Source organism: Oncorhynchus keta, chromosome 9, assembly GCF_023373465.1.
Source record: "Oncorhynchus keta strain PuntledgeMale-10-30-2019 chromosome 9, Oket_V2, whole genome shotgun sequence".
Taxonomy (NCBI): Eukaryota; Metazoa; Chordata; class Actinopteri; order Salmoniformes; family Salmonidae; genus Oncorhynchus; species Oncorhynchus keta.
In genome coordinates, this window is record NC_068429.1 from 42,279,475 (window position 1) to 42,306,691 (window position 27,217).

The 27,217-nt window shown below is 41.8% G+C and overlaps 2 protein-coding genes across 9 annotated transcripts in view; one reads left to right on the forward strand and one right to left on the reverse strand.

The window, feature by feature from the left end:
* LOC118387877 (band 4.1-like protein 4) overlaps window positions 1–2,768 on the reverse strand; it is a 92,129-nt gene extending 89,361 nt beyond the window's left edge. For 3 of the 4 annotated variants that reach the window (XM_035776683.1, XM_035776684.1, XM_035776682.1), the window contains exons 1-2: window positions 2,358–2,768; window positions 1,914–2,178 (exon numbers count right to left, since the gene is read on the reverse strand). In XM_035776683.1, the coding sequence (XP_035632576.1) occupies window positions 1,914–2,012 (99 nt within the window). In that variant the 5' untranslated portion in view covers window positions 2,013–2,178; window positions 2,358–2,768. Of the gene's footprint in view, window positions 1–1,528; window positions 1,695–1,913; window positions 2,179–2,357 lie in introns of all 4 variants that reach the window. The other variant, XM_052525942.1, reaches the window with a different exon arrangement.
* A 5,343-nt stretch (window positions 2,769–8,111) lies between these two features.
* The window catches only part of LOC118387880 (adenomatous polyposis coli protein-like), a 52,677-nt gene continuing 33,571 nt past the window's right edge, over window positions 8,112–27,217 (forward strand). The window contains exon 1 of one of the 5 annotated variants that reach the window (XM_035776691.2): window positions 8,112–8,340. In XM_035776691.2, the coding sequence (XP_035632584.1) occupies window positions 8,329–8,340 (12 nt within the window). In that variant the 5' untranslated portion in view covers window positions 8,112–8,328. Of the gene's footprint in view, window positions 8,341–24,256; window positions 24,400–25,297; window positions 25,316–25,725; window positions 25,746–27,217 lie in introns of those variants that run through there. The other 4 variants (XM_035776689.2, XM_035776686.2, XM_035776687.2 and 1 more) reach the window with 4 other exon arrangements.

Genomic DNA, 27,217 nt, shown 5'->3' on the forward strand with positions numbered 1-27,217 from the left:
CAACCCACCCAGAGTTAAGCTCCACTGCGGTTGAGCTGGTGTTTTTAATCTAACCACTGACAATACCAGGATTATAATCCTACTCTGCTGGATCAGTACAGTCAGAAACCATTCTTTCAAAATCTCACCACAGCAGCGTTACTAATTTACCCGAGAGCCATAAAGGAGAAAGTACATATTACATGCATTCTGTATAAAAACAACAACAATAATGCATAATACACAGCTGATACTGCACTATTCACCATGCATGGCTTCCAGAGAGCCCACCTGGACAGCCTCTCACATTAACAATTAAAAGAGGATGAGCAACCTGATCTCTCCAATGGACTAGTCACGAGTGGAGCACAGACAGGGAGAATAAAGCCAAGCCAAGAGGGATAGGGCGCCAGGGTATCATGTGGGGCCATCTTGAGGAGAGAGAAGGGGGGGGGGGGTTGCAGAGAGTGGATCTGAGTGGTGGGTGGTGGCAAGGCAACTAAAAATCAGTTAGAGGGTCTCTCTATTTCCAAATGCACAATTTGAGGAGTCGCTTTCCACGAATAACCAGCAAAACACACCTACTACTGTAACAGGTGCCCAACGGTTAGGTAATCTCTCCCCCATTTAAATAAAGGGCTCATCAAGATAGACCAACAGCTATGGACTATGAAGGGTTTATATGCTGAAGGATTTATATTTGGAACATTACAATAGGGAAATAAAGGTATGAGCGAACAAAAGGGCAAGGTGAGGCCAAGCAACCAGATGCAGTTCAGCCCCAGCAGTCATCAGGACATAATTCTCTGCCTCTGGCCCTTTGACACACAGACAGACCTGAGTTTCATCTTCAGAGATTCTATCATGCCCATAAACTAAACCCATATTCACTCCCAGTCTGACCTGCTCTGAGTTGGAATTATTTTTATAAAGCTTGTCAAGAGAAAATGGTACATAATACCAATAGCATCATATCATTGAATAGCAGTCATGGAGTGGTCCCCCCTGTAGAATGACAGACAGTGAGCTCTCTTAACAGACTTTCCTGAAACTGAAGTTGCATTGCAGTATTGTATCTATCATCATGAAGTCTTGGTTTACACTGTGCCCCAAGGTGAAGAAAGCCGAGAAGATACTTACAAATGATATTGATACATTCAAGTCTTTGTTTTCCACTTAGACTTGAAAAATGTAAGGCATGCTCTGGGTGTTTTCTTGATGCATTTTTTTTGACTGTGTGTTGTGGTGGACTTAACATAGATTTAACATTACCATGTGTAATAGAAACATTATGAAGATATCCAAATGAGCATCACTGAGAGAATCTGACCTAGTAGGCTAATAAGTCAAATACTGTACAGACATGTAACAAAGTTAAACTAGAAAAATGGCACTGGTTGGTTGTCATCAAGTTTCAGGATTTCAACTGTGTCATTCTCATGCTTTTGTTTGGATGGAAATCCCCTAAAGCATCATTTCAGATTTAATTCACGACCAGAAATAAAGTAATTGAGACTATCAAAGGCACTTACATAGCTAAGATACTCACCATATTTCTTTACAGCCCTTGGGGCCTGTATTTTGTTTCACAGAGAGTTCACGGCAAATTACAGTAGAAGCCTGGGCTACTTTTTGGGCTCCTGGTCAGCTACCAATAGCCAAATGTATCCTCAAGAGACACCTTCATGGTCGGGTAACCTGTAGCTTTGGGCTTTCTGTTAATAAACGACACATTGTACTTGTTGATACATTTAGAAATGAGTCAAAAACACAGATACCAGAATCCAACAACTGCATACTTCAGTCAAAGTAGATGCACAGAGTCTTGACAAGCCTCACGCAGCGCAATGACAGACCGCTTATTAAAGGATGGCTACCTGTCAACCGCATAACCTGACAGACAGAGGAGCGCGTGGAAAGGGATCTTCTCTTACCTTTATTCCTTGTTGTTGAGTGGTTAACGTCAATTTGGTCTCATCCAACAGTAAAACTTCACAATAAAACTCCTGCTGGGGAGCACAGAAGCAACTCATGTCTTTCTTTTTACGGGAGGGGGGGGATAAAGCAACTGACTTAGCGGACTTCTGTCAATTCAATGATAAAATAATGGACTAATGCTGGTACTAAATAAAAGTAAAATTCATCATGTGGTTTTCTTCAATAAAACACTCCTTAGCCAGTCCTTGTATTGTCTATGATCTGCAAAAAAAGACAGAACCATTACAATTATATAATTATCAGAATACATTTCATTGAAACGAACCTTTCAAAATAAGGATTAAAGCAGTCTTTAGGGCAATATACTTGTCACAATACTGTAAAAATGCTTAGAATAAAAATACAATGTAGTTTTATAAGGTTCCCAATAGGCTACACACCTTTGTGCTCTATCCAAAATAATTGCGAAACCTTGGCTTGCAGTTTATTCTTTCAACAAATCAGCCTCCATTAAATGTTGAGCTTTGGGTACTTCTTTATAAACCGTAGTTTATAGTTATTTCATTTTCATGAAAAACTGGATAACTCCCGGACCGCAAGGTTCCTTCCTTTTATTGTGTTCAATAAACACGAGTTATGCGCTCTTCACTGCCCTCCAGCTCCAATATTCATAGATATGCAAGAAAAATAGGAATTCCTTTCAGTGTGATCCGCTTTTTGATCTCCAAGTCTTTAATTTGTATTTGTCTTATATCTGGCAATGCTACTAAAAGTGAATACAGAGGCTTAGCCTGCACCTGTCCCGTCGGCTTAGAAAAATGAGGCAAAATCTCGCCACTCTTCAGCAATGCAGACAGCCCGTTGCTAAGGAGCGGTGCCCATCTCTCACGACAAAAGCTTCCCGACACAAAATGACTCCGCCCTTCTGGACTTTCCACCAATTGAAGCCATACCGACAATATATATTCATAGATGATACAATCATGCCACCTGTTGGAGATTTGCAAACTGGTCTCCCTGTCTCTGTATATCAAATCAAATGTTATTTGTCACATGCGCCAAATACAACAGGTTTAGACCTTACCGTGAAATGCTTATTTTACAAGCCTTTAACCAACAATGCAGCTGTAAGAACATAGAGTTAAGAAAATAAATACGAAAGAAACTAAAGTAAAATAAATAAATGAAGCAACACAATAAAATAACAATAATGAGGTTATTTTCAGGGGTTACCCATACAGAGTCAATGTGCAGGGCCTTTCTCTGACACCGCCTCGTATATAGGTCCTGGATGGCAGGAACTTTGAGGATCTGGGGACCCATGGCAAATCTTCTTTCTCCTGAAGGGGAAAAGGTGTTGTTATGCCCTCTTCACAACTTTCTTGGTGTGTTTGGACCACGACAGTTTGTTGGTGATGTGGACACCAAGGAACTTGAAACTCTCAACCCGCACCACTACAGCCCCGTTGATGTGAATGGGGGCGTGTTCGGCCCTCCTTTTCCTGTAGTCCATGATCATCTCTTTTGTCTCACTCACGTTGAGGGAGGTTGTTGTCCTGGTTTCCCTTTGTAGTCCGCAATCCGACAACCATCACAGCCAGTGTAGTTGGATTCAATCTTAGTCCTGTATTGACGCTTTGCCTGTTTGATGGTTCGTCTGAGGGCATAGCGGGATTTTTTTATAAGTGTCCAGATTAGTGTCCCGCTCCTTGAAAGCTGCAGCCTTCAATTGCGGATGTTGCCTGTAATCCGTGGCTTCTGGTTGGGATATATATATATATGTTCACTGTGGTGACAACGTTGTCGATGCACTTATTGATGAAGCCGGTGACTGAGATGGTATACTCCTCAATGCCATTGGATGAATGGCAGAACATTCAGATCATGGAACGGGGAAGGACTGCCTGTTCCATGATCTCGCCATCACGGTTGACAACTCCACTGTGTCCTCCTCCCAGAGCGCTAAGAACCTTGGCGTGATCCTGGACAACACCCTGTCGTTCTCAACTAACATCAAGGCGGTGGCCCGTTCCTGTAGGTTCATGCTCTACAACATCCGCAGAGTACGACCCTGCCTCACACAGGAAGCGGCGCAGGTCCTAATCCAGGCACTTGTCATCTCCCGTCTGGACTACTGCAACTCGCTGTTGGCTGGGCTCCCTGCCTGTGCCATTAAACCCCTACAACTCATCCAGAACGCCGCAGCCCGTCTGGTGTTCAACCTTCCCAAGTTCTCTCACGTCACCCCGCTCCTCCGCTCTCTCCACTGGCTTCCAGTTGAAGCTCGCATCCGCTACAAGACCATGGTGCTTGCCTACGGAGCTGTGAGGGGAACGGCACCTCAGTACCTCCAGGCTCTGATCAGGCCCTACACCCAAACAAGGGCACTGCGTTCATCCACCTCTGGCCTGCTCGCCTCCCTACCACTGAGGAAGTACAGTTCCCGCTCAGCCCAGTCAAAACTGTTCGCTGGTCTGGCCCCCAATGGTGGAACAAACTCCCTCACGACGCCAGGACAGCGGAGTCAATCACCACCTTCCGGAGACACCTGAAACCCCACCTCTTTAAGGAATACCTAGGATAGGATAAGTAATCCTTCTCACCCCCCCCCCCCTTTTAAGATTTAGATGCACTATTGTAAAGTGACTGTTCCACTGGATGTCATAAGGTGAATGCACCAATTTGTAAGTCGCTCTGGATAAGAGCGTCTGCTAAATGACTTAAATGTAATGTAAATGTATATTCCAGTCTGTGCAAGCAAAACAGTTCTGTAGCATAGCATTCGTGTCATCTGACCACTTCCGTATTGAGCGAGTCACTGGTTTTTGCTTGTAAGCAGGAATCAGGAGGATAGAATTATGGTCAGATTTTCCTAATGGAGGGTGAGGGAGAGCTTTGTACGCATCTCTGTATGTGGAGTAAAGGTGGGCTAGAGTTTTCCCCTCTGGTTTCACATGTGACACAGTGGTAGACATTAGGTAAAGGGGATTTAGGTTGCCTGCATTAAAGTCTCCGGGCCACTAGGAGAGCCGCTTAGGGATGAGCATTTTCTTGTTTGCTTAAGGCCTTATACAACTCGTTGAGTGAGGTCTTAGTGCTAGCGTCGGTCTGTGGTGGTAAATAGACGACAACAAAAAATATAGATGAAAAGTATTGGAATGGTCTACAGTTTATCATGAGGTACTCTACCTCAGGCGAGCAATACCTTGAGACTAACTTAGTATGAGACATTGCGCACCAGCTGTTATCCACAAATAGACATACAGTGCCTTGCAAAAGTATTCATCCCCCTTGGCATTTTTCCTATTTTGTTGCATTACAACCTGTAATTTAAATAGATTTGTATTTGGAATTTATGTAATGGACATACACAAAATAGTCCAAATTGGTTAAGGGAAATTAAAAACACAACTTGAAGCCTCCTTGAAGCCAATTACCTTCAGAAGTCACCTAATTAGTTAAATAAAGTCCACCTGTGTTCAATCTAAGTGTCACATGATCTGTCACATGATCTCAGTATATAAACACACATGTTCTGAAAGGCCCAAGAGTCTGCAACACCACTAAGCAAGGGGCACCACTAAGCAAGGGGCACCACCAAGCAAGGGGCACCACCAAGCAAGTGGCACCATGAAAACCAAGGAGCTCTCCAAACAGGTCAGGGACAAAGTTGTGGAGAAGTACAGATCAGGGTTGGGTTATAAAAACATATCTGAAACTTTTAACATCCCACGGAGCACCATTAAATCCATTATTAATAAATGGAAAGAATATGGCACCACAACAAACCTGCCGAGAGGGCCACCCACCAAAGCTCACTGACCAGGCAATGAGGGTATTAATCAGAGGCAACAAAGAGACCAAAGATAACCCTGAAGGAGCTGCAAAGCTCCACAGTGGAGATTGGAGTATCTATCCATAGGACCACTTTAAGCCGTACACTCCACAGAGCTGGGAGAGAAGAGAGGCCAGACAAAAAGCCAATGCTTAAAGAAAAAAATAATCAAACACGTTTGGTGTTCGCCAAAAGTCACTTGGGAGACTTTTCAAACATATGAAAGAAGGTACTCTGGTCTGATGATACTAAAATTGAGCTTTTTGGCCATCAAGGAAAACACTATGTCTGGTGCAAACCCAACACCTCTCATCACCCCGAGAATACCATCCCCACAGTGAAGCATGATGGTGGCAGCATCATGCTGTGGGGATATTTTTCCTCGACAGTGACTGGGAAACTGGTCAGAATTGAAGGATGGCGCTAAATACAGGGAAATTATTGAGGGAAACCTGTTTCAGTCTTCCCGAGATTTGAGACTGGGACGGCGGTTCACCTTCCAGCAGGACAATGACCCTAAGCATACTGCTAAAGCAACACTTGAGTGGTTTAAGGGGAAACATTTAAATGTCTTGGAATGGCCTAGTCAAAGCCCAGACCTCAATCCAATTGAGAATCTGTGGTATGACTTAAAGACTGCTGTACACCAGCGGAACCCTTCCAACGTGAAGGAGCTGGAGCAGTTTTGCATTGAAGAATGGGCAAATATCCCAGTGGCTAGATTTGCCAAGCTTATAGAGACATACTCCAAGAGATTTTAAGCTGTAATTGCTGCAAAAGTTGGCTCTACAAAGTATTGACTTGTTTTTTTTATTTGTTTCACAATAAAACATATTTTGCATCTTCAAAGTGGTAGGCATGTTGTGTAAATCAAATGATACCATACCATCCCCCCCAAAATCTATTTTAATTCCAGGTTGTAAGGCAACAAAATAGGAAGAATTCCAAGAGGGGTGAATACTTTCGCAAGCCACTGTACTTGAGGGAAACCTGTCATTCTTCCAAAGATTTGAGACTGGGACGAAGGTTCCCCTTCCAGCAGGACAATGACCTTTCATCTTACCGGACATAGCTGTTCTGTCCTGCTGATGCACAGAAAACCCAGCCAACTGTATATGATCCGCGGCGTCGTTCAGACACAACTTGGTGAAACATAAGATATTACAGTTTTTAATGTCCGATTGGCAGGATAGTCTCAAACGGAACTCATTCAGTTTATTCTCCAGTGATTGCACATTGGCCAATAGAACGGATGGTAGAGGCAGGTTACCCAGTCGCTGACAAAATCTCACAAGCACCCTGATCTTGGCCCCCTGTATTTACTTATTTTCTTCATGCAAACATTATATCCTTCGCGGAAGACTTCTTCTTTGAGGTGAGTAATCGCTGTTCTGATATCCAGAAGCTATTTTCGTTCATAAGAGACAGTAACATCAACATTATGTACAAAATAAGTTACAAACAATGTGAAAAACACAAAAAATATCACAATTGGTTAGGAGCCCGTAAAACAGCAGCCATCCCCTCCGGCTTGTCTTGCTTTATATATAATTTAAAATGCCAAGCCACCACTGTAGGCTACAGTAAATTGCAGTGAGATAATATTGCAACTTTATTTTGAGTTTTTTTTGTAGCCTTGCCATAGGCCTAAACTTACACATTCTTTTTTTTTAGGGCAAGTGCAACCTTGATTTATCCTGACCTCTGGTGGTTGGTCTTTGCCAATGCCTGCGTAATAAAGAGTTCGTAAGCAAAAGTTGTTGATTGCAGTTTTGCACAATGTCAAGAAATATGTAAGAGTAGGCTATTTCTTCATTGTCATTAAGTTGTTCTATTCACTGGGCTTATTGTCAATAAGTTATCCTTCTCATCCATTCATGATTCCATTTCAATATACTGTATGATCAGAGGATTCAGCTTTTCTTTTTCAGATAAGGGTGTAGATGTGTAGTATGTGTCAAAGATGGACTAATGTATGTCAAGTACTTCTGTGTGTAGTTGTTATAGCTTAATATGAATTGGCCTACTGTATTCATACTATAACAACAAAGACGTCCTTGACATGCAGAATACACAATTGAATAAAAGGTCATTGTTGTCACTTGCCAGTAAAATGTGTTAGGCAGGCCTACATGCTTTCAATGACTTTCGCTGAAAGTGGGTCAGTGGGCCGAGTGCCATATTTAAATCAAGTAGACTGGTAGGCCTAGGCTTCCCTTTTTTTTCTGACCACACAGATATCAGATCGACAAGAAAAATGTAAACACTTTATATGTAAACAAAGTCAATCTCAGATGTTGTTTTCTTTCTCACGGCCCGAGGGCGGGTACCCTTTGCGCGTCATCATCAAGCATGCGCGCATGCTGACAGTACAGACAACATGGCATAACGAAGCAAGCGTACGACGAAAAAAAGAAGCGGAGGAAGACACAAAAGAAAAAGTTTACTTAAGACTCTGAAGAGTGTGTAGCAACGTTTATAATGGACCCTCGTTTAAAGTTAGTTCCGCGGTTTCGATAGGGGACTTTTCACCCTGGAGCGCGTCTCTATAAACGTATTGGTGCAGAGAGGAGCGAATGTTGATACAGGTAAGACCATTTACCTAAGCTAAATGTTAGCTCGCTATTTTAGTTCATTAGTTGGCGAACAAGCTGCTAACATTACTCATTAGCTAGGAGGCAGCCTGTTGTTTTGACTGGAACAAAACTGCACATTAATCTGGCAACGCAACAAGTACCTCCGGTACGCCTTTTCAAGTAGGACTCGAACTCGTTTAAACTATTTTGAGCATGGCTATGAAAAGGAGCTGGCATAAAAGTTCTCAGTTTAGTTTGCGTGCTAGCTTCTGATGTACAGTAGCCTACATTTAGCTCAGGCTACTGCTAGTTGTCAGGAACGCAGCAAAGAAGACTGCACTTTTGTTTTGGCAAGCTGCCCACACTTTGAAGCGCATTAAATTGATTGTTTAAATAACCGTGCAGCGTTCAGTGCGGTACATTATTTGAACGTTTCCAATTGAGTGTCACGAGTCTGTTACAAAGTCAGCCTTTGTTCGAATGTTACAATGTTACAATGTTATGTTGCAATTTGCCACGCTTACTTTACGTTCCACAAACCTTGTCTGGCTTTCTACTTTGTATCCAGTAGGCAGGGAAACCGGTTTAGGTGATCAGCTGGGAGTGTTTGCCATTCAGGCTGCGGCTCGGCCATATTGTGCAAGTGTTTGTCACATGTGAATTGCATCAATATTGAATTTAAAGCTGGGTAAACACTACCTATGGATATTTGTACATGTTTGTGCAGCAGAAGGAAAACCGCACAGATAACCGTTATGAAATTACCACTATTTGAAAACCACATGGAAATTAGAGAGATTTTTTTTACATCACTAGTTAGAGGACAACCTGCAGAAAAATGAAATACATTTTGGAATGGTGCATTTTCATACACTGGTCACAAAAACGGTTGCACGTCCTGTTTCAAAAATGAACACGCTCAAAAACCACACGGAATCTAGGAATAATGTGTATGTCACTGGTTAGAGGACAATTTGTAGAAGACCGCTAGCTACATTTGAAGTGTTGCATTTTGATTCAAGTGTGTCTAAGGTTCTACACTTAACTTTTGACACGTTTCAGTTGGTGGCACCAGCACACATGGTCGCACCAATTTTTGTATATACTTCAAAATAATAATTGATGTTAACCTGGCCTGTGTCCCATAATGTGCCTGCATTTCATACTAAACCAGGCTAATAATGACTAGCATTCTTTTAAATTGGCATGCCATTGTGTTCTTACAGTGATTAGGGTTGGGCAGTATTCCGATTTTTCACATTGTCATACAGTCCTCCTTGCACCCCAGGATTTACTGTATGACTGGTTTAGTACACAAGGCCCCACCCCAGAAATTAGCATAAGTCAGAGCAAATTTCCATGGTGAAAATAAATGAATTGCAGAGACAGGCAATCCAGCTCATAAAGTTATACATGTATACACTGAATTAAAATATAAACAACATGTAAAGTGTTAGTCCCATGTTTCATGAGTTGAAATAAAATATTCTAGAAATGTTCCATATGCACAAAAAGCTTATTTTGCTCAAATTTTGAGCAGAAATGTGTTTGCAACCCTGTTAGTTTTGATCCTTTGCCAAGATCAAGAAACTGATTAAACGGCTTGATCATTTTACAGGCAACTCTAAAATGTGCAATGCCACAGATGTCAAAAGTTTTGAGGGAGCGTGCAATTGGTATGCTCACTGCAGGAATGTCTACCAGAGTTGTTGTCAAAAAATGCAATGTTAATTTCTCTACCATGAGCCACCTCCAACGTAATTTAGAGAATTTGGCAGTATGTCCAACCGGCCTCACAACCGCAGACCACTTGTAATGTGTGGGCAAGCGGTTTACTGATGTCAATGTTGGGAACAGAGTACCCCGTGGTGGAGTTATGGTATGCTCTGGCATAAGCCTCAGATAATGAGCACAATTGCATTTTATCGATGGCAATTTTAATGCACAGAGATACCGTGACAATCCTGAGGCCTATTGTCGTGCCATTCATGGGATGCTCTGGATGAATCATTTACGACGGCGTGTACCAGTTCCAGACAATATCCACCAACGTATGTTTTTTTATTTTTTTTTACGTAGGTTGTGAAATCAATAGATTAGGGCTATATTTAAGTTCACTTATTTCCTTATCAACTGCATCTTTAAAGTTGGTGCATGTTGAGTTTATATTTTTGTTCAGTGTAGGTAGGAGCTACCGAATGTCGTCATTTTTGTTGAGTTTGGACATTTCAAAAGCGGATATGAACGAGAGGCATTGTGCAAATGAAGCTTTGACATGCTTGTCTGAAGGAAGAGCATTACTGGCTCTCCAGCAGCATGTCTACACGCCGTGTCTGTGTGGAGTCTGAAGTCACTAGGGCAACGGGCCTGCCTGCTTTTCTCAGAGAAGATGGGGGAGGATCATATGAGCCAGAGGCGAACCCCCCACAAAAAAAACCCCACAAGGAAATCAGGTCAGTGGCAGCTGTACAAATAACTCAGCCAAAGGGCTTTGACTTCACAAACATGTTAGAAATTGAACACAATATGATGCCCTGTCACCTTACTCAGTTAGCCACTTACTTAGATAGCAGTGTTAAACCGGGTTAACATAGATTTTGTGCTTCAGTTGCGCTTCTAAACTCACGAATGGGTGTTCTATCAGCAGACAGCGCTCTGACTGTTGTGTAGCTACTTTTCAATGTACTTTTCTCAGTGGAGCCAGCCTATTTTTCTCCAGTAAAATACTAGAAACTTTAAGCAAAACATTGGCAAATGTAGCTGGCTACGTTCTTTCTATGATGGGCCTAAACATTAGAAATATGATGGCCATGCATTAGTTAATTTACTCTGGCTGCTAGCCAAATAGCGTTGAGCTTCTGTTATCTGATATAACTGAAGCTATTTTTGGCCAAATGTGATACTCAAATGTATTTTCTGTGAAGGATAACTATAGTTGCATGTTGCTGGTCACTCTATTGAAGCAAAAAAACACTGACTTTCAATATAAACCGAGGCCCCAGTCAATACACAGCTGGACCTGCTTTCTCTCGTTGTGCTATTTACAAACACGCGACTGGCTCAACATAATGTAACAGGCTCAACATAATGTAACATAATGTGACAGTTGAAATGAAGAATGCAATCTGCTTTATCTCCCTAACACATTGCACAAGTTGACTGCAGGTATTTACTTAAATAGCTACAAAATTTCAGAAATACTGCAGTTTCAATGGTAATGGAAAAACTATCCTGTGACTACTTCTAAATCCTTGGTATACTGCCCCAACCTAATTTGGATAGATTTACTGTAACAGCAAAGAAAATACACTGTTTTATTCAGATGCACACCAGCCAGCCAGTTTGGCGAGCAGTGTTTCTGTAGTACACATGTGATGGATTTTTCTAAACAATTGGCCACTGAATTGATGCAAATAATCATTATTCTGCAAGGTAGGCATAAGCTACTTTGTCGTTACCTTTTTAATTTCCTTTCCGTCTACTTGAAGACAGCCTATCATTAACATCGCTAATGGCTACACAAAATGGTAGACATACAAGCCCACAGGGCTTGACGTTCAGGTAAATTCACCAGTGGCACACCGGGCCAGTGCCAACTGAAAGCTACTGGCCTGAATGGAGGGGAGAAAAAAAAAATACTGGCCTGACAGGAAAGCAAATGATGCGTGCATAACTTCAATAACAGGAGTTTTTCTTTCATTTGCAGGATGAACAAGTAGCCTATACAGGGTTAATACAGACATCGTTGAGTCAAATTCAAGGACTTTCAAATAGTTTTTCAAGCACTCAATTGTAATTTAAGGACCAATGTCTTATATCGTATGGTTGTAATAGCCTATAGAGAAGAGAACTCCCCCAAAATGTATGCAAAAAAAATCTGCATCAACACTTTAACAATAATGCTCTTTTTAATAGGCCTACCCAATGGCATTCACATTTTTACATTCGAAAATGTCAATGTGTGCGTTGCCTGACTAAATAGACAGCATGCTCCATACACAAACACACTCATGAAGTCCTGTCTGTGGTAGCAAGTCAGTCTCGTCATTTTTAAGATGTTATTGTAACATTAAAGAAAGCGACCAACGGGCGTCCTTTGTTATGCAACGCTTTGTATTGAAAACCAAGTTGAAGACAACATTTCAATATTGTTTTGCTCATAATATAACCTCACATGGGTCTTACCGCAACAAAATCTCAACTGTGAGAAACAAACTAAAGCACCCACATCTCTCAAGCAGATCAGAAATGAATATTTTATATTAGAGCAGTAGAACTTATAAATCGGCTACCATGACTTGAATGACTTTTCTAGAACCATAACTGAATTGCGCATTCTAAATATTCAACCAAGACTTGGAACTTTTTAGATACCTGGTTTGCATACCTATTCTTGCCTTAGCATTTACTGGTAGACGTCATAATTTGGAACATCTTTCCTATTCCTACCGGTGATTTGGTCTCCGGTAAGCTGCTCCACACAACATCCAGCTGTTTGAGAGCTCCACGCTTTCTCTGCCTGACAGATTATCTGTTCCCCCCCCCCCCTACTCAACTGGCAGACCGCGGACCAGATCCGGACCCTGAATGGGGTCAATATGAACCGCGGGTCCTGACAACAAAAAATGAAATGCAAAACTTTTTATGCAGGGGGAACTTGGTCGGGCTTCAACCCCCGGTAATCATATTAATCCACAAATCCAAACATTTGTGGAATTACAGGAAATGAACTTTAAATTTTCTCTGCCAACACAAAGTGTGTGAACCGTTTGGGGTTGCATGAGTTGTGAGGTGGGGGTTTGTTACTAAGCCAATAAATGACTATATCCATCTGGACCTTTGCCAACTAGGACATTTTTGTGACTGTACCTTCAGAAAAGTACATGAGTACCCCTGATCTATTGGCTTTGTGCGCATGTGATAATCAACATAAAGAAAAGTTTTGCTAATCCATCTTTTTATAGATTAAAAATGGCATTATTAGAAAATCCCACTGCCAAATGCGAGTCAAATGGTCGCAAATGTGACTGTTTTGGTCACAGTATCGAACCCTTGGGTTGCCAACGCAGTAAGTGGAACGCAACATTTTTTTCTTAATCACTTTCATAGACTTCACACTGAAATAAATAGAAAAGGGGTAAATGTTTGGTGTAGGCTAGTTTAAACTATTCAAAGGCCACACAGAAACTTGGAATAACCAGTACATGGTCGGTGAACGTTTTGAAGGCCTTTTGAATGGGGGATGTTGATTTTTGGGAGGCATCTGAAATGGACCGCCTCAAATTATCTGTGCCATTTGAGAAAGAAAATGATTGCTGCATTCTACGTCCTGTTACTATCATCATAAGATCAACAGAACAAAACCAAGATATTGATCTTGGCGTCGTGTTGGCTATACACCGAAATTCGATGCGGTTGGAAAACGTCAACTTGTGCATTTTTTTGTTTTATTTAACTAGGCAAGTCAGTTAAGAACAAATTCTTATTTACAATGATTGCTTACAAGGGAACAGTGGGTTAACTGCCTTTTTCAGGGGCAGAATGGCATATTTTTACCTTCTCAGCTCGGGGATTCGATCCAGCAACCTTTGGTTACTGGCCCAACGCTCCAACCACTAGGCTACCTGCTACCCCAAGTTGTGTAACATATGTTAATTAGATATAGCAAAAATAATTCATCTTAATTTAAGATGATAGTAAATGGAGCAAACTCACAATTTGTTCATTATTTGAACCATTTAGAGATGTAAAAGATGTTCCTAAGCGCAATTTCACCAGGTGCTCTAGACTAAAGTGTCCATAGGATCTATGCAGCAGACTGAACATTTGACATCCCCACCAGTAGCGCGCTTCCCATTCGCCATTCAAGTGCATAGGCAACTAAGGCGTCATACACCACTTTGTAATGAGCCGGAGGCAGTATGAATTTTAAAAACATATGCTTAGTTGTTTGAAACCTGCACGTTTTATTGCATATTGAAGCATGTCTTAACTTGCTTCAAAGTAACCTAGCCAAAATCTAACCAAACCTGCAGGCAAGTATTTTATAAAGACTTCCACATGCCATTGAAACCAGAAGCCTTTTTCTCTCATGTATTGTTGGTTTTCAAATCAACTTTCCTTCATTGTCTGGTAGCCAAAGGCACAATTCTAGTCATATTAGCAACCAATGCTTGTTGCATATTTAGATCTCCCCTCTTTATACATTTCTGACTGATATTTTACTCTCACATGAAATGGCTCACAATGGTGTTTTCCCACTAATTGCATTATGGAACCAAAATCGGTGCGCAATTCCAGAGGTTGTTTTTTCCACGTAAAAATTTGTATTGAAAGGCATTAAGAAAAATCTTAATGTGTTTTGTAAATGCAGATTTTAATTTACTTGTGTGGCTGCTAGCCAAATAGCGTTGTATTTCTGATGAAAATTAAGCTATTTTCTGCCGAATAAATATTCAGTTATGTTGGACGTTTACATACACCTTAGCCAATTATATTTACTGTTTTTCACAATTCCTGACATTTAATCCTAGTAAAAATTCCCTGTCTTAGGTCAGTTATGATCACTTTATTTTAAGAATGTTAAATGTCAGAATAATAGAGTGATTTATTTAAGCTTTTATTTCTTTCATCACATTCCCAGTGGGTCAGAAGTTTACATACACTCAATTAGTATTTGGTAGCATTGCCTTTAGTTTGTTTAACTTCGGTCTAACATTTTGGGTATCCTTACACAAGCTTCCCGCAATAAGTTGGGTGAATTTTGGCCCATTCCTCCTGACAGAGCTGGTGTAGGTTTGTAGGCCTCCTTGCTTGCACACGATTTTCAGTTCTGCCCACACATGTTATATAGGATTGAGTTCAGGGCTTTGTGATGGCCACTCCAATACCTTGACTTTGTTGTCCTTAAGCCATTTTGCCACAACTTTGTAACAATGCTTTGGGTCATTGTCCATTTGGAAGACCCATTTTTGACCAAGTTTTAACATCCTGACTGATGTCTTGAGATGTTGCTTCAATATATCCACAGAATGTTCCCCCTCATGATGCCATCTATTTTGTGAAGTGCATGAGTCCCTCCTGCAGCAAAGCACCCCTAACAACATGATGCCACCCCCGTGCTTCACGGTTGGGATGGTGTTCTTCGGCTTGCAAGCCTCTACTTTTTCCTCCCAAACATAACTATGGTCATTATGGCCAAACTGTTCTATTTTTTTTTTCTCCCATCATACCAGAGGACATTTCTCCCAAAATGGTAAAATTGTCCCCCCCATGTGCAGTTACAAACTGTAGTCTGGCTTTTTTATGTCAGTGTTGGAGCAGTGGCTTCTTCCTTGCTGAGCAGCCTTCCAGGTTATGTCGATATAGGACTTGTTTTACTGTGGATATAGATACTTTTGTACCGGTTTCCTCCAGCATCTTGACAAGGTCCTTTGCTGTTGTTCTGGGATTGATTTGTACTTTTCACACCAATGTGTGTTCTTTCTCCTAGAGATGAAGGTGTCTCCTTTCTGAGCAGGAATGATGGCTGCGTGGTCCCATGGTGTTTATAATTGCGTACTATTGTTTGAACAGATGAACGTGGTACCTTCAGGTGTTTGGAAATTGCCCCCAAGGATGAACCAGACTTCTGGAGGTATATGATTATTTTTCCGAGGTCTTGGCTGATTTCTTTTGATTTTCCCATGATGTCAAGCAGAGGCACTGCGTTTGAAGGTAGGCCTTGAAATACATCCACACGTACACTTCCAATGGACTCAAATGATGTCCAATGGACTCAAATGATGTCAATTAGCCTATCAGAAGCTTCTAAAGCCAAGGCACAGTCAACTTAATGTATGTCAACTTTTGACAAACTGGAATTGTGATAGTGAAATAATCTGTCTGTAAACAATTGTTGTAAAAATGACTTGTCATGCACAAAATAGATGTCCTAACTGACTTGCCAAAACTATAGTTTGTTAACAAGAAATTTGTGGATTGTTTGAAAAATGAGTTTTAATGACTACAACCTAAGTGTATATAACCTTCGGACTTCAACTGTGTATAGTTGCATGCCCTTGATCACAATATTGTTGCTTGAGGTAAGTAAATATGGGCAGTTATTCTAACAAAGGTGGCGCTTGGGTTTCAAGTTTGGGGAAGGTAATTTTCACCATAAAAATGCACCGTTATAATAAAGCATTAATAAATATAATAAAGCATGTATCCTTGCATTTGCAGACTTATTTACGATGGCCTACCAATCAGAATGTTATGATTGGATAGTTGTAATTTACACCAATAATATAACTCAATCACTGTTCCCAAAAAATACTTCAGTGCGTAGTGGCTTAGAGTAGGCTATATCAGCCTGCACTACTTCTCTTTGCAGAGTATTTTTTTTTTTTGCACTTCGTGCAATTCTACTACACTTCATGTGACTGGAGACATTTGCAGAATCTTTTCTGCTTACGCTGACAAATAGATTAATAAAAACCACGCCAGATCTGTATATTAGACCTACGAAAAGGGGGGGAGACAAATACAAGATGACGTCCATCTAACCTGGAGGAGGAAATTATTGTCCAAAAACAAATGTGACATTGACCCAATGATACAGATGGTGAATATGCACACTCAGTGGGGATATGGCAGATTTTTCTCTGCTGGTACGCTTCGCTGAATTAAGTTGAAAATGTTGTTAACTTAAAGACAAATTGGAGTCTGTCTTCTCTTTACAGCAATATCCATTTGTTTTCCGAACTGTTTTTCCAAGATTTGTATTTTTCAATATTGTGATATTCCTGGCTGGGTCTCTATAAATTTAGCTGACAGTCGCAACTCAACGATCATCTATTTAGTATTTGCCACGGGCCCTTCCGACTCAGTTACGCAATTAAAAACAATCCACCGCAAACATATTTATTTTTTATTAATTATCCTCTGTGGCCAAAGCATGCTTTCTAGTGTAGTAACCTATTTTGAATGATTTGTATTTCTTTATAGACAGGAGTAAGCTATCATTTTGGCAATTTAATTTACTTTCGGGAAAGCTTAGCTTCCCTTAGCCTTATTGACGCCCCGCATATATGTATTCTAACATCTTCAAATTACTCTGAATTCGGTAAGAATGACTCCTGCCGTTGCATGTTCTCTTAAGAACATAAACTAAATGTGATTTCTGTCATTCTGAAAACAGTGGGTGTACGCCCTAATCTGGTTCCACAACCAAAGCCTATGGGTCTGGTAAATTTCTTTAAATGTCCGGTATATAAAATTGCTGCCGGTCAAATGTCCAGTGCCACATTTTTCTAACGGAAACCATGCTACAGTGGCGTAGTAGGGAAATTTAATAGATTATGTAAACAAAGGAAGGAATGATGGAGGAAGTAAATGTAAATGTATTTGATTGCTCAAATTTGGCAGCTGACCATTGTGGTTGTAAACACCTTGTTGTAAATTGAGGGCATTGCACTTCTAGGGTCAATATATTTTAAGTGTTGTTCTTCTGCTCCATTGCCTCACTCGCTGTTCGACATCAAGCACTTCTTGTGTTGTCTGTTTCCCAACAGAGTTCTTTGAAAACTCCCAGCTGGCCTTTTCCACATATTTGTTCAATTCGACCACAGGCACACCTGATTCATATTGACTAGTTGAATCAGGTGTGTTGGTAGTGGGAAAAGAACAAATGTAGAATGTTTGGAGGGCCCAATGAGTTGCACTTCTCTGTGCATCGGGTAACCTTGGTGGTCACCTCAACAGCCACACCACTTTCTGTTTGGCTTATTTTGGTGAACACAGACACAAGCTATTCAGGAGATAATGTTTATTGCATTTTTCCATTTTTATAGATGACTACTTTCTATTATCATGACGTGTTTGAAACCCCCACCAGTGATGAGAAATGAAAGTGTTAGCATTGTTAAGCCATGGGCTTGTATCTTGACGAATAGACTAATTTATAGAAATGACTTATGCACTCTGGTACGTACCCCCACAATTGAGTTGACTGGGTGGGAGGACTTTCAGGGTTTTGTCTCTGAGATATCTTTAGCTTGAACATTGTCAATGAAACATTTTTCCCACACACTTGGGAGAATGGATGTGTGAACATTTTTAGTAAAGGCAACAACACCACCAACAACACCACCAGTGAGCGAGGGGTGGGGGGGACCAGCCCAGCCAACAAGGGTTCTCTGCCTGCCAACGTCTGGCTTTCCCTGGCCCTTTCACAAACATTCATTTGCATGAAAAAACCTGCATTCAGAAACACTTTCCTTTTCCCATCTCTCTTTTCTCTTTCTGGCGATACAGGGCATCTATTCAGATTGATAGAGGAGTGAGAGGGAGGTAGAAAGAACAGCAGAGTGCGCATTGAGGAGTAGCTATGATTTAACACTAACAAGAAGCTCATTCTGATGTTTTCATTTCCTGGCTGTTTTTAATTGAGGTTGTTAAGAAATCTCTTCTAGAATGGTACTGTGAATCTAAGATGGAGGAGACGGGGAAGAATCTCAGCTGACTTTCAGGAAGGAAGCATTTAATATACCACACTAAAATAGCTCATGTACTTTGGTGTAGTAGACTACTAGTACTATTTTCTGCTCCTCCTGAAAAACGGACTCCAGAAACCAGTTCGTGCTGTGAAGGCTGGGACGTCCAGTGTTCTCTCTGTGCTCCTCCACTCACATGATGGGGATCTATTAAGTGGAGCATCGGGCTACTATTGTTATGTAAGTTAGATCTCATAGGGAAATGGGCTTTGAATTCCAGGCTAGCGACTACCTTCCTAACAGTCAGTGAAGACATTCACTCTCACTCACCCTACATCTTTGGGTATGGGACTATGTGAATTATTTATTGAAAATGTATATTTACTCAGTTGTTATTTGTTCACATTTAGAAACAAGTGTTATGGTATGAATTCTGGTATTTTTGATAAAGGCCTACGGAATCTTGTTCAGATTGTGACGATTCCGCCAGCACTATGTCGGTTGAAGGATGAGCGTCGCATGGGAGTGACGCCACCTGTCGGAAGACAATGACTGAATCCGTTTCAGTGCTTACAGAGGACTCCCTAGAGTAGAATGGACCCTTAATGAAAATGGTTTTATCTATAATTGACCCTTCCCTAAGCTCCGCCCCCTTGGTTACTGTTGCAACCTCAGACATTTTCCCGGGGAGCCCCATTCCCCATTCTAACTAGTGAAGACCCCCACAATCTCAAACTGTTTTTAATACACAATACAATTAAACAGACTATCCCTTGCTAATCAGGTGACTCTCGGCTATGTTGTGGTGGACTGTCAACAATTGCTTCACAGGATAATTACACTTTTAGTGTGGCTAGCCACTGGATGGCTCTGAAGGCACTGACAGCGTGCAGTCAAAGCTACTAACAGTCTTGTTCACATTGGCATTTTGAAGTGACTCAAATCAACAAAAAAACTGCATATCCAATTAGAATCTGATCTTTTTGCTACAGTCTGAACATCCAAAAAGCACATGTCATCTGATATTTCAAGCCACATTTAAACATTTAAATCGGATACAAATCTAATTCCTGGCATTGACTGGTTTTAACTGTCAAATCTGATTTATTTGCCCTCAAGTTGTTTTTAGACTTATTTGGCATTGCTTGCTAGCTTCTCTGGCAGTTTGACACATGCAAGTGGTAGCAAACTAGCTTAAGTTACAAACACATTAGTGAATGTGCTAGCAAGTTAAGCAGCTACCTATCTAGCTAGTTGACTGCTGTGGATAGCCAAAAGGGAGTCATTTTTAAAGTTGGATCATCTTATACTTTGAGGCTTTAATGAAAGTGTTCTTACACTATGATTTCAAACATTCAAAGCAGCTGGGAGACTTCCATCGTGAGCATTGTCAGTCATCTTAGCTTACTAGACAACATTTGAGTGCAAGGAAGCGTGAATGGCACTTGAACCATGCACGTGGTACAGAATGGCACTTGAACCAGACAGATCTTTTGGGTTCAATATTACATTGTATATTTTTGAATGTATGCATTAATGAATCAATTGTACAATCAATTTGACTTGGGTAAAAATGATATAACTACTAAAAATGATCTAAGACCCATGACGTTATTCATAGTCAGTTTGAGGCTTGAGCAAAGATGATCTTGACTGGGAGAGATGCGAGGCGGGGGGAGATGAAGTGAATGAATAATGTTTTCGGTGACCTTCAGCTTTGTAATCAGAAATATTTTATGTTATGGTTTGCATATTATCACAAACAAGAGGGGTAGTGAATTTATGTTGGCTTCAACTGTAAGCTAGTAAGGAAAGTTAGCCTACAAAGCTGGAAGCTTCTTGCGTTGTAAAGTTTTCTAGCCTGTACTGGACATTGTTTTGGGAACAGTAATTAAGTTTCAAATGTTATTCAAGTGTGTTAACTAACGTGCAGCGTAAGTGGTGATGCCACCCAGACTTCAGTGTGTTCAGTGGTTTTAGGACAGGCTAGCACTGAGTAAGTGGCGCAGGCACGGTGCTCTCGCGCTATAAGGACATTGGCTGCGCTGACAGACAGATTTGATCCTCGCTCAATCAGTAGACGACGTGAGACACGTTTGACAGAAGTACAGAAAGTGAAACAAATTCTAGTATCAAACAGTATCGAAAAAGTGTTGAAGTTTCAGTGTACCGCGCAACACTACTCCAAACACATGTTTGCTAAGAGCAGCTGATTAAACAAAGGTTAGCAATGTGTTGGCACAAATTAATGTCCAAGTAAAGTGAACTTGCCACAGCGCAAGAAGCCTGTTTGCAGGTGCTTATGGTTTCTAAGATATTCCAGTGAGAGTAATTGGTTCCTATGAATGTAAGGTGCATAATATTAGGAGTACATTTTTATTCTTAAATAAAAATATTTACCCTGGTTTAATAACCGTGGCCTACACCACTGTGCACAGAAGACCCATGATTACTATGACAAATAGCGTAGCCATGTCAGCAGTCTGAATGCACATTCGATTTGGTCACTCAAAACGGCAGTGTGAACAAAGCTCTAGTGCTCTCAAATTGTATCCTGATGTCGACAGTAGATTAGTTAAATTCATATATACACTGCTCAAAAAAATAAAGGGAACACTTAAAAAACACAATGTAACTCCAAGTCAATCACACTTCTGTGAAATCAAACTGTCCACTTAGGAAGCAAAACTGATTGACAATAAATTTCACATGCTGTTGTGCAAATGGAATAGACAGGTGGAAATTATAGGCAATTAGCAAAACACCCCCAATAAAGGAGTTGTTCTGCAGGTGGGGACCACAGACCACTTTTCAGTTTCTATGCTTCCTGGCTGATGTTTTGGTCACTTTTGAATGCTGGCAGTGCTTTCACTCTAGTGGTAGCATGAGACTGAGTCTACAACCTGCACAAGTGGCTCAGGTAGTGCAGCTCATCCAGGATGGCACATCAATGCGAGCTGTCGCAAGAAGGTTTGCTGTGTCTGTCAGCGTAGTGTCCAGAGCATGGAGTCGCTACCAGGAGACAGGCCAGTACATCAGGAGACGTGGAGGAGGCAACAACCCAGCAGCAGGACCGCTACCTCTGCCTTTGTGCAAGGAGGAGCAGGAGGAGCACTGCCAGAACCCTGCAAAATGACCTCCAGCAGGCCACAAATGTGCATGTGTCTGCTCAAACAGTCAGAAACCGTCTCCATGAGGGTGGTATGAGGGCCCGATGTCCACAGGTGGGGGTTGTGCTTACAGCCCAACACCGTGCAGGATGTTTTTCATTTGCCAGAGAACACCAAGATTGGCGCCCTGTGCTCTTCACAGATGAAAGCAGGTTCACACTGAGCACGTGACAGTCTGGAGATGCAGTGGAGAACGTTCTGCTGCCTGCAACATCCTCCAGCATGACTGGTTTGGCGGTGGGTCAGTCATGGTGTGGGGTGGCATTTCTTTGGGGGGCCGCACAGCCCTCCATGTGCTCGCCAGAGGTAGCTTGACTGCTATTAGGTACCGAGATGAGATCCTCAGACCCCTTGTTAGACTATGCTGGTGCGGTTGGCCCTGGGTTCCTTCTAATGCAAGACAATGCTAGACCTCATGTGGCTGGAGTGTGTCAGCAGTTCCTGCAAGAGGAAGGCATTGATGCTATGGACTGGCCCACCCATTCCCCAGACCTGAATCCAATTGAGCATATCTGGGATATCTGGGACATCATGTCTCGCTCCATCCACCAACCATCGTTATGTTTGGAGGGAAAAGGGGAGGCTTACAAGCCGAAGAACACTATCCCAACTGTGAAGCACGGGGGTGGCAGCATCATGTTGTGGGGGTGCTTTGCTGCAGGAGGGACTGGTGCACATCACAAAATAGATGGCATCATGAGGGGGGGGACATTATGTGGAGATATTGAAGCAACATCCCAAGACATCAGTCAGGAAGTTAAAGCTTGGTCGCAAATGGGTCTTTCAAATGGACAGTCATCCCACGCATACTTCCAAAGTTGTGGCAAAATGGCTTAAGGACAACAAAGTCAAGGCATTGGAGTGGCTATCACAAATCCCTGACCTCAATCCTATAGAACATTTGCTGGGCATACCTGGGAAAGTGTGTGTGATCAAGGCCTACAAACCTGACTGTTGCACCAGCTCTGTCAGGAGGAATGGGCCAAAAAAGCTTGTGGAAGGCTACCCAAAACGATTGACCCAAGTTAACAATTTTAAAGGCAATGTTACCAAATACTAATTGAGTGCATGTAAACTTCTGACCCACTGGGAATGTGATGAAAGAAAATAAAAGCTGAAATAAATAATTCTCTCAACTATTATTCTGACATTTCACATTCTTAAAATAAGTGCTGATCCTTACTGACCTTAGACAGGGAATTATTACTAGGATTAAATGTTGGGAATTGTGAAATTTAGTTTAAATGTATTTGGCTTAGGTGTATGTAACCTGACTTGAACTGTGTGTATAAATAAATAATCTTGGCTTCCAATCACACATTTGGAGAAACCTCGCTAATATAACTAGTTAACATTAGCATTGATTTCAATTTTGGCCAGTCGAGCTAGCTGACCCAGCTAGTCAACAATGGAGCCAAAGAATAATTTCAGATTAGAAAAATACCCCAACAGGCTTTTCATTTCAGGAATTAGTTCCATGTACCCCTGGTGTACTGATCAATTATTTAACCATGTAAACCATTTTTTGATATCTGTTTTTGCCACTTGCCTAATTAGCTTCCTTGCATTTGGAATGTGAGCGTGTCTGAGGCTGGTCAGACCCGAGCCTGCTTAGTAACAGTTGTGATCGGTTGCCCAAAATTAAAGGTTTGGGTTTAACAAAGTGTCAAGTTATTTTCATTTTACTGAGTGTCTTTGGCTATTCTATACATTCCTCCTTTTTTGATGTAACTTTTTTTTTGGTGGGAGGGGACATTAGGCAATAAAACAAATCTGGAGAACGCTAGGCTAATTTGTTTAAATAGAAAGGATCTAATGAACATAAACAATCCTGTCTGTCTTTAAGTTAACAGGATAATGTATAAAATAATAGTCCATCTCCTATTAGCTTACAGAGGGTTAACCCAATTGTGCAGGTTGTTAAGTCATTGTTTGATTTTGGCCCTGTGTGTGTTTGCCCCATATTTGTGTTTGTCATTATTGATTCTCTGGGGGTTGGTTTTGTGCTGCTGTCATTGTGCATTGGTTCCCCCTGCTCCCCTCCTAACCTCCGCCCCGGTCGGTGGTGTGACCTTCAGGGCTCTCTGACCTGCCATTCCAACCCCCCTCATCACACCCCGTCACCCCACTCCCTCCCTGGTCTGCTGTCCTGTGCCTGGGGCTCCCACCAGCACCCTTCACAAAAAGAGCCCTAATTGAGTCGGCCAGGAGAAGCAGCTGTGCCACAGAGCTGGAAGCCAGCCAGCCAGCATCGGTCACTGCAGAACCAACCACGGAAACAGCAAAACAAGGCTGTCCCTGGTCTTGCTGCCAGGTGATTGGCTGTACCCGAGTGATCATGTGACCGGGTGCTGGCTTGATGAGCTTTCAACGTCTGACACAGTTGAGGGAGATGGGATGGAGAATGTCACTGCTACCGAAATGGGGTAAGGTTTTCCTTTCTGTGTTTTTAAAGACCCCTCTTCCTTTCAATGATGGACAAAAAATGGAGAGAAATGTTTTTTTATTCTGTCTGTTAATGGGGATTAGGGGCAGGCAGGGAGCAGCTAGTGTGAATAGTGAGGCATAGCCACTAAGCCTTTTGTTTTGATGGTTGGTTGGTGGGAGAGGGAGGAAGAGGACGGAGGGTGTGGGGGATGTGCATTCATTGCATGCATCCTCTCTACTCTCACTTTATCATCACTGCCAGGGCTGTGTGAAAAGGAAAAAAAAACTGCATTGTGCTTGAGGAGGAAAGGAAAACAAGTAAAGGATTGGAAAAATGAGGTGAAGGAGAACCTGCTCATGGCCAAATGCCCAAAATATCAGTGCTGCTGGTGTGTGTGGTGTACTAAGATGGTGGAGGAGAAGAGTGGGCTGGTCCTTAGGATTCTGCTGGTTAGCCGAGTGACCGGTTTTGCTCAAACAAAGCAGACATGTCATTGTGGCTGTGTGATGCTGTCTTTCTCTGGTTGCTATGGGGTTGGTCTGTCGGTGGTTGTCTTAGTCTGTGTTGACTTCGTCATTGGTTAATCCCTGGTTGTATTGTGCTGTGTAGCGCCGGGTTAGTTGGGCCAAGTGTTAGGCTAACGCCACTAAGTGGCTGCCTACTGTTTCTTTGTGGTGTCAAGGGAAGGGCATTTGACGCTCTGCAGCTGACTGCAGGGTTTTTCTGGTCTAGCTATCTGCTTAGGGGGTATCCACCATACAGTGTCACACACACACACGCAGAAAACCTTATCCATCCAGTGTAGTGCTACATTCCCTGCCGGTGTCAGGCGAAAGGGAAATGTAAGCGCCTGCCTGGTTGTTTTATCGTGTCAAGATGGAATCCTCATTTGGAGAGAGGAAGGCGTTTACACGGTGGGTAGGACGCAGAGAGAATTGGCTCTGAATTGGAAACCATTACTGATGGACCTACACAAGGTGTATCCTTTTCATTATTCATTTTAATGCACCAGCAAGCATCAACTGGTAAAATGTAGAATTTGCTCAATTTAAGCAGGAGATGCATTTTGAGAAGATTGATGCAATATTCATGAGGTAGTAAGAGGCAGTCCTCTTCTTCCTCAGCCCCCTCTGTTCTTTCATTCGCTCTTTCCCCCTTTGCTTCTCATTGCTCGCACCCCCTTTAAACCCTTTGTAGGCTAAATTTGACAGGTTTGTATGGTAGTGCTATTAGCGGTTTGCTTTGTTCGATGTTGCTTTGTTTTCTCTAGTGATATTACTGACTGGTTTTTAGTGGGTTGAATTCTGTGGGGGCATAGCTAAGTATGCAGAGGGAGTGGACATGGTAAGATTCTAGATTATTATTATTATTTTTTACATATTGTGCCGATGGGCATTAGTCATTGTATTGGTCGGTTGGATTATTCATAAAATAAATAGCAGTGTGTTTTCATCCATGGACTAACCTACGAAATGCACACTCGTTTTTCACCTAGAAGGGAATCAATGTAGCCTACTAGCCTAATTAAAATCTCAGAACATTAACCTAATATCTGCAGGAAATAAATGACTAAACATTGAGAGGCGATAACTGTGTACATTATGGGGCTGTGCGGAGAAGTAGGCAAATATGGAAATAGTGCGATGATGGAGATGCAGATGGCCCTAAATGATCATTCGATTTAGAAACTGATTTGGATGTTGATGTAATTGAAAATGCAATTATGGAACTGGAAAAGGAAAGGCAATAACTAGTTTTCATTTGCATGCATTCAGTTGTGCAACTGACTAGTTATCTTCCCCATAGAGGCTTGTGTAATTTTTATTACAATTTGTATAACTATCTAACACAAACGGCTGTATTCACTATAATATAATAGTTTTAATGTTAATATGACACTGGGGCATAGTGAAACAATCATCTCAGCATTGCAACATCATGATCCCAGTTCCCTTCAGAGTCAGCACTATACTGGCTGTTAAATTATGGTGATGATAAGCGCTCTCTCTTATTTTTTTATGGCGGAGGCTGGAATTGAATCTCCAAAATGGCCGCAAATTGAACTACCTCGGTCTGCATCTGTAAACAGGGGAATGTATTGTCTCACCTGCAATTCTCCCCTGTATTGTAAATGCATGAAGTGGCAGTGTATCAATAAAAGAAGAGAAATGTCCCTCCCCTGTTCCAATTTTGGTGATGGTGGTGTTTTAGAAATGTGTTTTGGTTACCCCTGCGCATCAGCCAGTGCATTGACAGAATTCACTGGGTTGTTCTGGAATGTTGAATTTTAGACTTAAGTGGTTCTGGAATGCTCCTGAGTGTTCTTCGCTGCCCACCCTGTGTATCGGCTCCATCCTAGTGAGGGCAATATTGACATTTACAGACTCACTGCCCAATCAACCCAGTCTAATTGACTCGCTGAATTCAGTTGGATCAGCATTGGAATTGCTCATCTTGTCTAGAACTTTGTCAAACAAATCATTTTAGCCTTGGAAACCAGAACAATGTTGCAACCAAGGCCATGGTTCATAATTACTAATAGGGCACAATAGGGCACAATAAGTTACTTTGATTAGTCATTGTCGACCTGTGGGTAATATAGGCAACGGTGTAGGCTAGTCAGTTAGCTCTACGCTGTATGCTTGCAGCTGAAGCCTTCTGCCACGCACAACTAGCGAAGGAAGAGATCCCAAAGGCGTACATGTAGGTCTGCATGCCAAGGCCATTGCTGATATCTAACATGTCACTGATTAATTTAGTAACAATAGAGTGATACATTTTTCCACCGCAGTGATCTAGTTAATACCCGCCCGCTT